The sequence below is a fragment of the Colias croceus genome, chromosome 28 (genome assembly GCF_905220415.1).
Source record: "Colias croceus chromosome 28, ilColCroc2.1".
Taxonomy (NCBI): domain Eukaryota; kingdom Metazoa; phylum Arthropoda; class Insecta; order Lepidoptera; family Pieridae; genus Colias; species Colias croceus.
In genome coordinates this window covers 1274562-1285715 of record NC_059564.1, presented here as the reverse complement: position 1 = coordinate 1285715, position 11154 = coordinate 1274562, and the positions used below count along the sequence as shown (strand labels likewise).

The 11154-nt window shown below is 35.0% G+C and overlaps 1 protein-coding gene across 1 annotated transcript in view; it reads right to left on the bottom strand.

Annotated features, from left to right (window-relative positions):
- Window positions 1-1149: 1149 nt before the first annotated feature.
- LOC123704100 (serine protease filzig) overlaps window positions 1150-11154 on the bottom strand; it is a 28280-nt gene continuing 18275 nt past the window's right edge. The window contains exons 2-8 of the mRNA XM_045652368.1: window positions 5733-7879; window positions 4641-4779; window positions 3902-4088; window positions 3424-3608; window positions 2775-2890; window positions 2055-2174; window positions 1150-1649 (exon numbers count right to left, since the gene is read on the bottom strand). Of these exons, the coding sequence (XP_045508324.1) occupies window positions 1485-1649; window positions 2055-2174; window positions 2775-2890; window positions 3424-3608; window positions 3902-4088; window positions 4641-4779; window positions 5733-7879 (3059 nt within the window). The 3' untranslated portion in view covers window positions 1150-1484. The remainder of the gene's footprint in view (window positions 1650-2054; window positions 2175-2774; window positions 2891-3423; window positions 3609-3901; window positions 4089-4640; window positions 4780-5732; window positions 7880-11154) is intronic.

Below are 11154 nucleotides of genomic sequence, written 5' to 3'. Positions count from 1 at the left end.
TTAAACCTTATTCGTCGAATAGCATATTAAAAAGCCATTTCAAAAATGTATTCTAATTACCCGTATTTGCCAGTTTACAGGTGACATTTTAATAATATTAACATAATACTTTATTGAACGGGTAAGTTTTAACTAACTATAAGGGTATAAAAATAGATGATAGCCGATTCTCAGATCGGGCGCACAAAATTTCATGAGAATCAGTTCAGCCATTCGGAAGAGTAATTATAAATTGTAACACGAGAATCTATACTATATTTTATTATAAAGCTGAAGAGTTGGTTTGTTTGTTTGTTTGAACACGCTAATCTCAGGAACTTCTGGTCCGATTTGAAAAATTATTCCGGTGTTAGATAGCCTTTTATATATTATATCACTACGCTAAGACCAACAGGAGCGGGGCCACGCGGGTCAAACCGCGAAGCACAGCTTCTCTGTATATGTATAGAGCAGAGAAGAAGAGGTTAATAAGGATAGGTAATAAATAAAACAATCATTTAACATCTTAAACATTTATTAAATGCAGTAACAGTCACTGAGTAATTAAAATTCTATACAAACTAAGTTATTGCTTAATTTGAGCGTCGCAATAATTACATCTAAAATAATAAATAATATCAAATTACATTTTTACAGAAGATAAATTAAATTAATACTAATAATAAATAAATGCATTATAATACAATTTGCTTGTAAACTACGATTCTGTTGGCTCTAATGCCCTAATAATGCTTTGGGTTAACTCTATTCTTTATTCATTTTTTTTTAAATAGAGAGCGGGTTGAATTGTCTTATTTTAAAGAAAGGTCTTACCACAAAACAATTGAAACACAGTCTAACTTTAAACCAGGGATCTGTCACTTTAATAGTTGTCTATGTGAAATACGACAAAACCAGATTAAAGAGAACCCGCGCTTAAAGTTAACCTGTCTAAAGTTTTTTGTGGTAAGACAGTTAAATTTCAAAGTTGTTTTTAAGTTCCTGTAATTTTTTTAATGCCACAAATATTTAGTAATTCGTTTTTGTCCAATGGAAACCTATTTACATGATTCAAATTTCGTGAATGTTTTACCAAGATTGTAATTTAAAAAAAGATTTTGTCCCTTTTAGGGCTTATCAATTTAGTTATGAAATGAAAAAAAAAATAGTAATAGCTATCGATAGGAGTTAAATATTTTGATAAAACAATCTAATTAATGAGATTAAAGATTTCACATTTTTTTTTGTTTCACACCGATTTTAGGTCAACAAGTAAATTAATCAACAAATAAAAATTGGGGGCTATTTTTTAACAGTAATCTTAACATTTTCACGTACTTTTTTCTTTAATTTAAACTATTACTAAATTTACACCAGTTTTTGTCAATTTTTACACTTTTCACCCCAATCTAACCGCATGTTTTTACATTTTGACAAAATTATTCCACTTTCCCCAATCAGACCAATTTTTTGCCATTTTTTGTGAATTTTTTGTCATTTTTTGCTTATTTAACCCCAGTAATGGTCCTCAACCACGGTTTATAGAACGTGGTTCTCATATACACGCCAGGTAAGAAAGGTGCTGCACATTTGATGCCATGTGACACTGTACCTACAAGCTGCCAGCGACCATCGTCCCGTTGTAACACTAGTGGTCCGCCGCTGTCGCCCTGGAATGAAACACAAAATCTAAGTCAAACTCAATATCACAATTTTTACTCTGATTTGTATTTACTATATTGTGTCTTTTAAAAAAGCAGTCAATTTCAAAGATAAGTTTTTAAACTCAAGATGACTCTACACTCACAATTATGCATAGAAGAAACTCGTTTGAACAAAAAGTGAGATTGCTCGAATAGGGGATCCTCCAAAATATTTTCACATATTTATAAAGACTACATACACAGATGAATATATTAAGTAGTTACAAATGAATTAAATTTAAATTATGCTTAATTTATAATCAAAGAAAGTCTAGAGGAGAGTAACTACGATAGTTGTTAAATTGATAGCAGTTTAAAAATATTTATAAAGATTTATAAGAAAAAATATTTAGAATTTGAATATATACTCACCTCACAAGAATCCTTCTGTCCGTTCGCGTATCCAGCGCAAATGAAAGAGTTCAATATTTTCTTTGTGTGTCCCGCGGTGTGGAACATCTCTTGACACGCACTGTTTTCTATTACTGGCACCTGTTAATAAATATTAATTATTTAATATCATATTAATGAAATCATCAAATAGAAAAAGTTCAAGTTATCTATACTAATATTATAAAGAGGAAAGGTTTGTAATTATGTATGTATGGTTTTCACGCAAAAACTACTGGACCGATTTTGATGAAATTTGGCACAGATAATATTCAAACCCTGAGAAAGAACATAGGCTACCGTTTTATTGCGAAATATGTACTACGGGCAAAGCCGGGGCGGACCGCTACTTTTTAATAAAAAAGACAAATTCCATCCTGAACAGTTCCACTAGTAAATATGTATTTAAATGACTTATGACTGACCGATTGGCTTGGTTGGTAGTGGCCCTGCCTTCCAAGCCAGAGGTCGTAGATTCGATTCCCACCCGGGGCATATATTTGTGTGATAAACATAGATGTTTGCTCTGTGTTTGTGTTAATTATCTATATGTATAAGTATTTATTTAAAATAATATATGTATGTTTATCTGCCATCTGGTTTCCATAACACAAGCGAAAGATTAGTATGGGATCAGATCGTGCTGTGTGTGAAAATTATCCTGAAATATACATAAACAAAATTGTTTGTATGTCTACACACCTGAACCTCCTGTAACACAGCAGGCACTCCGCCACCGTACTTCAGTCGGCCCCAGCCTGTGACGGTCGCGACTCGACCAGTGAAGTCCGCATCATCTTGCGGCATGCAGATTGGCACTGGGAAAATTAAATTCATATATTGAGCAGTCATCATATAAATAAAATGTATATGATGATGAATAAAGATTAAAATTGACTGTGTTCTTCTTTTTAACACATTAGTTACGACCTCAATGACTGAAGGTATCACTGTATCACTATAAATCCTACTAATATTTGATTTTAACAATATTTACTATTTTACAGTACTACAATATATAAATGCGATGTAGCTTTCAAAAATAAAACACATTTCAAGATAATAAAAGTACCGTTTCTCATGTGAGTTTGCACAATAGTATAAACATGAAAATTATTATCTAATTCAGTAACAGTTAGGCCGGTTGCAGAGCTTCATCGACCATCAGTGCGTACGTCAGTCGCGCTTGTCATATGTATGGAAATACGCGTGCGTATGGTCGGTCTAGCTATGAACGGTTTTATGAATTTCCATACATATGACAAGCGCGAATGACGTACGCACTGATGGACGGTGAAGCTCTGCAACCGGCCTTATAGTATTAAAATAGTTACGGGGATGATTTTCTTACCTATATGAGCATCAAACTTCACAGGCGACTCCAATTCCAACAAGGCCAGATCATTCTCAAACGTCGCAGCATCATACTGCCGATGTACTATAACACGCCTCACGTTTTTGGCAACTGGTCTGCGAGGTTCCACGTCACCAGATATGTCGTTCTCACCGAAAACAGCTACTAGGGAGGCTAGGAAACTGAAATGTTATGTGATATTTTAAAATAAGTATTAAATATTGGTTTATATCTATACTTGTATATAATATAGTAAAGCTGAAGAGTTTGTTTGTTTGTTTAAACTCGTTAATATCGAAACTACTTCGTTCTCTACTACTACGTTCCCGAGATTAGTGCGTCCAAACAAACAAACTCTTCAACTTTATAATATTAGTATAGATAATATCACAGAATAATAACTAGTAGCTAGCCAATATTTAACATAGCATGTTATATATCCTGGAAAAAGAAATAGAATGGAAAAAAGCCTTACCCAGGCTGACAATGCGCAGCAGTAGTCACATATCGATTAGTGATCAGCACACCTCCACACTTGTTCTTAGTAAACAGTCCAAGCCAAGTGGACTCCCGGACGAGGACCTGCCAGGGCCACTCGCCGAATCTTGCGTTCTTGCCTCCCACTATACGACCGGATTTCACTAGAGGACGCACTCCGCATACTGTGGAAGAGATTTTATATGCTTGAGGTTACATTGGTGATTTTAAAGTGAGTTTTTTTGATACGTGTTTGCTTGATGATGATCGGACAATATAGTTATGAAATCGATTATAAAAACCTAGATATATTTTGTAACATAATGTGATCTGATTATATAATATTACGAAAATGATTTAACTGTGCCGATTTAATAAGATTCAAACTACTCTTTTTCACATGACATATTATAATAAGAATTAACCCTTATATCTCAAAGTTATTTCAACTCCCAAAATAACTTAGTCCCTGCTAGAGAAAAAAAAATAAAAAAAAAAATAAAAATTATTTATTGACATAATTACACAGGTCAAAATAATGAATCCTTTGGCTCCCGAACTAGTTTAAACTAGAGAACATAGAAACTAGAGAAAAATTATCTATTACATAAATTATATACGAGTATCTCTTCTATTATTATGTATACTTTTTAACCGACATGCCCAAAACGTCTGATTCTGTATTACATAATTATCTTCTACATCAAAAAATCTTTATTTAAACAACCAAAACTCACAATTCTTATCATTATAATCGATGCTTTGATCAGAATATAGCTCCGTGGTGACGTCATCAGCCAATTCCGTGACGGTGGTAGCAGCAGCCGTGGTTGTAGTGACTCGCTTCGTGGGTCTGGGGCGTTTGGTCGTGGTCACCTGGAAGCAAATGTATACAGGCGGAGGACCAAGTTTGAATTTGGACTTTATTAACATAGAGATAGGATTGGTAATTGAAAATCAGGGAAGGAAAATACGGAGAATTGAAAATGCTTAATTCAAAATTCACCTCGCTATTATTTTTTTAATAAAAAAAAGGAATTTTGTTTTCTGATGGTGTATTCTATTAGATTGTGTATTATGATAGATTGTATTGCAATATAAGAAAAATTTGTATTACATAAAGAAGCTCAATCTAGAGAGATTTTTGTATTAGCGTCCTTAAAGATAGTATACAGGGTGTAATCGTTAAGTGTGCACAAGCGATTATTCCGTAACTATTAAACGATATATGATATCAAAAAACTTTAAACTGATATCGAAAGTACTTAACCTAATGAGTAAAATGGCCATAATACATTTTTAAAAATAAAACGAGAAATATCCAAAAATGTTACATTAAACGCTCGCATACATTTGATTTCCCATACATTTTGTATTGATTTTCGAAATGACGTCCTCATTGTACAATACCGTGAGTAGCTCTATTTAAAGTTTCTAAATGAACTTCGCTTCAAATTTGCGAAGTAATTAAAGCAGAAAATCAAAAAAAGACTGAGAAAGCTATAATCTTTCATATTAAATGTACATGGGATATTCATATCTCATACTAAATGTATGGGAGGGTTTTAAGATATTTTTTTTGATATTTCCCGTTTATTTTTAAAAATTTATAACGGCCATTTTACTCATTAGGTTAAGTACTTTCGATATCAGTTTAAAGTTTTTTGTTATCTGTAAGGTGCAGGAGAATCCCTCCCGCAGCGCCTGCGCAATTACGGAATAATCGCCTGTGCACACTTAACGATTACACCCTGTATATTGGTGAGATTGTAATTTTTTCAAAATATTACCTATTTTTATTCTATTAACTCGAAAAGATATTAACGTACCGCTTTTTTTGTTGTTGTTATAGGAGTGGTGGTAGTGGTCGGTGGAGGCGATGTGGTAGTTGGCCGTCTAGCCAACGTAGTCAATTTTACCGGTTTTTTAGTTGTTCTTGGCGGTTTTCTAGTAGTTGTTAACCTAATCGGCTTCTTTGTTGTAGTAGTAGTTGTTGTTCTTCGTGTAGGAACAGTACGTCTTGGCGGTTTCGGCGTGGTTTTAGTTATATTCGGCTTCTTATCCAAAATTACAATATCGTGTAGCTCTTGGAAGGTACCTTGAAGACTTCCAACGATTTTGTTCACGAATAAATTCATTTTCTCGTTTAATTTCTCGTCTTCTTGCCAAGAGGGTGTCGTGAAATCTACGTCATGTAGGATGTCTAAATCATTATCAGCCATAGATATTGATGTGTTGAAAACAGATGGATTTGAACCTGTTGCGTTTAGCATTGGGTTCCTAACTGGTGGGAAGTTTATTAAATCATCGGGTGATGTTTGTAATTCTTGTTTGTAGGTTGTAGTTTCAGCGTAGAATTCATAATTAGCAGTGGAAGGACTTGGTTTTGAACTGGTTCGCACTGGATATGGGGTTGTAGTTGGAGATGGCTTCGGTGTTATAACAACAGTGGGTGATGATGGTCTTTCGAAACTCGGAGGTTTTCCCATGTATATATTGTTCGTTGATTCTATATGATTATTAACTGTGATTTGGCTGACTGGTTTCTTAAACGGTTCTTGTGATATTTCAACGAATTGTGTTTCTTCTGACGTTGTGGTTGGCTTTTCTGTTTGTAAGCTATTGAGTACTATTACTGTTGGTGTTACACTAGAGAAGGTATCTGATGGATTGTAATCATTGTTTGTAGGTGGTGTGACTGGTCGTCTTAGAGGATTGGATCCAGTGACGTAGCTAGTCGACGGTGGTTTTCTAGACGTCGTAGTGCGCTTAGTTGTTGTTGAACTAACATAGCTAAAGGTAGTAACAGTTTGTCCAAACTCACTTGGATCTGTGGGATAGTTGTTAAAAGCTTCGATTGCTTGACTAGTTGATTGACTAGGTTTAGAATTGCTAGATAGTTTCTCGTCTTGAGAAATACTATTCGGAGTTGTATACGAAGGTTTCTTTGTATATGGTTTCTTGGAGGTACCGGAGATGGGTTTTTTGCTTGCATTGAAATTTGGTTTTAATGTTACGTAGTGGCCAGTAGATAAATAGTAATCGGGATAACCACTACTGTATGAAATAGGTAACGCTGTTGTAGGTATTGGAGATGATTTCGTCTCCATAACATCTAATGATGAAGGTGAACTAACATCATCTTTCATACTTGGTGTGCTTCCGTTTAACATTTGAATTATACTATCGAATGACGACAATTCTTGTGAGTTTTCTGTTTCTTTGGTAACAGTGGATACCATTACGTAGTTTTCTGTGCTAGAGCCATTCTTATTTGGTTTCGGTTTGAAAAGTGGACGATGCGTCGATGCAGCTATAGAGGATGTAGATGGTGACGTTGATATTGGTGAAGGTGTTGATTTTGTTTGCATAGACGATATTTGTATATTAAAATCTGACGGTCTTGCTATATCCTCTACTGCGCTTCCATTTGTATGTAACAAGATAGTATCAGCACCACCATGATTAATTGTACTATGCGAATACACGTTATCAGGCTTCGGTTTAATATAAATATAGTTATCTTTCGGCGGTGTGCTTAATAAAGAGTTAGTTATTTGATTGAAGCCTTCCGATATCATCTGTGTTTCTGTGCTCAAGTCCTGTTCGGCTTTCATGGTTGATGTAGCGACTGTGGGTCTGTAGCCTGGCGTTACTACGGGTTTGAAGCTGTCATGCCACGCGCTAAGTTGCTCACCATCGTAATCATCAGTTTCTGACTCAGCATCTGGATAATCCAAGTAGCTTGTCATGACTACCCCTGGGCCTTTTGGTATGTGAGATTGGCTGTCGGATTTCAGTTGGCAGCACGCTCCGAATAAGAAGCCATCCATGCACGATCCGACTACTTCGCCGCCCCGTTTTGCGCATTCGTGATTGAACATACATATCGTGTTTCCTCTGTTGTATTTCGCTGCTCTGCTCGCCTTGCAGTATGATGGTGTTATCCGGTAGCCGCCGAACAGTTTTCTTGCATCTGAAATAATAAAAAAAATATGTCATTATTTCGTATTAGAGGAAATTTAGAAATAATTAAAAAAAATATAGAACAAAGAGAAAGAAAAGTCAATCTATTGGTACTTCGATTAAGCTTTTATTTTTTTCACAAAACGTTAAAATTCGCTATAATAAGGCAATTTAACAATGTCGAAGAACTTGTTTTAAAATTGTTATGAGGGTCCATGGGTAATTTTAAAAGCTGTTATTTCATACAGTTAAGTATTTAAATATCATGTAAGTACACGATTATTATTCATTTTAATGTTTACGTATTCAAAATATTAATGTATATCAATCAAAAGTAAACGTTTTAAAATTACACACATCTTATTCTCAAAGTAAAATAAAAGATCCAAAACCGCTAAAACGCTTATTAAAGAAAAAGTTTTACGCCATAAAATTGGATTACGTTTGCGAAATAACTAGAAATCTAATTCGTTATAGAGAGAGTGAATCGTGATCAAGTTATGTGGAAAATTGTTATAAATATATCGATTCCGGGTTTGCATTCGCGTGTTTTCTCCATGTTATCTTTGATTAACCATTTATGTAATAGTAAGTTCTTGTAATTTACAAAAATATAGAAATTAAATCGTATCATTTGTTAGATGAAATCAAGAACGTACATCACTAGTGCTCCCTAATGCTGGCAGATGTCAGTCGATCCGCGGGAAGATTGTAGTGTGACGCGACATTCCTTTTGGCTTGATTAAAAACTATTAATTCAGTTAAAGTTCTTTCAATACCTTATACATTGTAACAACTCAGTCAGCCCGTAATAACGCTCTCAGTAAACTGTTCGCATCGATGATATAAATCTATATGGATACTAATATTATAGAGCTGAAGAGTTTTTTTGTTTGTTTGAACGCGCTAATCTCAATAACTAAGTACTGGTCCGATTTGAGCGGAGCCACGAGGGTGAAACCGCGAAGCACAGCTATTTATAAAATATAAAAGGCTTATTTTACGTCACTTCCTCAAGGAATAACTGACTTTAAAGAGTTTTACTAAAGAAAGTTAGTCTAGGAAGTTACACTACACATAACGTAACTTTCCCTAGATAGTGAAAAATATATAGATTTTCTATTATTTATTTATTTATTTATAATCTTTATTGCATACAAAACAAATACAAATTTCACACACACAGACAGGACATTTGATGCAAAGGGCGGCTTTATTGCTTCAAGCAATTTCTTCCAAGCAACCCGAGCAACCAATGTATTGGAAAAAAAAAAAAGAAAATTAAGGTAGATTATGTACACAATAGAAATAAAAAAAGGACATCACATAATAAAATAAAAGACAACAACAAAATTATGATTAAAAAAAAAATTCTAAAAAAAAAACAAGAGAAATAAACCAAAAGGGAAAAAAAAACACATGAAAATAAACAGTAAAAAAAACAAGCAAGAAAAAAAAATATGACAATAATTAATAATAAAAATAATTAACAGGTTTGCAAATAGTGACACTTAACCATATTTTTAAAAGAGTGTAGCGTTTGTGCTTTCCTAATGCCGTTCAACTCTGGAATGACTTACCAGTCATTCCAGAGTTGAACGGCTTTTACGGTGAAAGAGGCGTTGTAGAAATTAGTATGGTGCACTGGAATACGTAGCATTAGGTTATCATTAGATCGTAGGTTCAAACTCCTGGCAGATAAAAATTCAAAATTATCTTTTAAGTAGCACGGGATACGGGGATCAAATAGGATGGAGAAAAGGAGAGAGAGGACATGAGCGTTACGACGAAGGCGTATGGGTAACCACTGAAGCTGCTTCCGGAAGGCTGTGACATGATCAAATTTCCTTAACCCAAAAACGAAGCGCACCGCAAGGTTCTGTAAGCGTTCGAGTTTATTAAGTTGCTCCTGAGTAAGGTTTGAGAAGCAAACGTCGGCATAATCTAGTGTTGGTAGCATCAGGGCCTGAGCAAGCATAATTTTGGTGGGAATAGGTAAGAAATTGCGCAACCTTCTTAAACTACTTAGACGCTGTATAAAATATTTTTCTACTGATATTTTTAAGGTGTACAGACCAAGACAGTGTTTCATCCATATATAAACCCAAGTTCATAACGGATCTACTATAAGGCACGATAACGTTATTGATAATTATAGGTGGTAAAGTAGTCCAGTTTATTCTAGCCACAAGACTCTGGCTTCCAATGATAATAGCTTGTGATTTTAGAGGGTTAAGCTTGAGGCCATAGCACACAGTCCAGTCGAACACCTTGTTTAGGTTATCGTTAATGCTATTAATTGCAGAATTAAGTTCATCTAAAGACGACTGTGCGTATATTTGGAGGTCATCTGCATAAAGATGATATAAGGAAGTCAGATGGGGAGTTAAAAAGTTGATAAACATAGCGAACAGTAAAGGAGAAAGCACACCTCCCTGCGGCACGCCAGCAGTAACATTGCGCCACGTTGAGAAGGAATTGTCAACAAGAACGCGTTGCTGACGACCAGCCAAGTAGCTCTGGAACCATTCTAGGACATTGGGAGATAAGTTGATTGATCGAAGCATGGCCAATAATAAATCAAAATCCACGGTGTTAAAAGCGTTGCTAAAGTCTAAAAGTACAAGAACTGTGAGCATCTTATTGTCCATACCCCAACGTATGTCATCCGTGATTTTAAGGAGGGCAGTAGTCGTACTATGACCGGGGCGGAAACCAGATTGGAAAGGATTAAGAAGGGAATTTTTATTAAGGAAGGAACTGAGTTGTTGTTGTATAAGACGCTCTAGGATTTTGGACAGGAAGGGTAAGATGGATATAGGCCTATAGTCAGATAATGATTTGGGAGAATTAGTTTTAGGGATTGGAATAACATTAGCCTTCTTCCACATTTTAGGAAAAACACTGGATGTGATAGAGGCATTCAGGATGTGGGTTATGATAGGAGTGACAATGTCAAGGATTGGAACGATCATATTACGACTAATGCCATCCACACCAACAGAATTTGAGGTAATAGACAAGATGATTTTCTCAACTTCACTAACAGAGAAGGATTTAAAATGAAATGATGGAAAGTTAGAAGGGGGCAAAGAAGATAAGTAGCTTAAAGTTTTAGTTTTGATGTTATTATTAAGGGAAAAAGAGGCTGAAGTAAAGTGCTGATTTAATGATTCGAGGTTTATGTCCTTTGAGAGACAGCTACTATCCTTACTCCCAACTCCCAATGTTTTCAGAAACTTCCATACCTTGGCTGGATCGCCGTTTTCAATGGAGGTATGTATA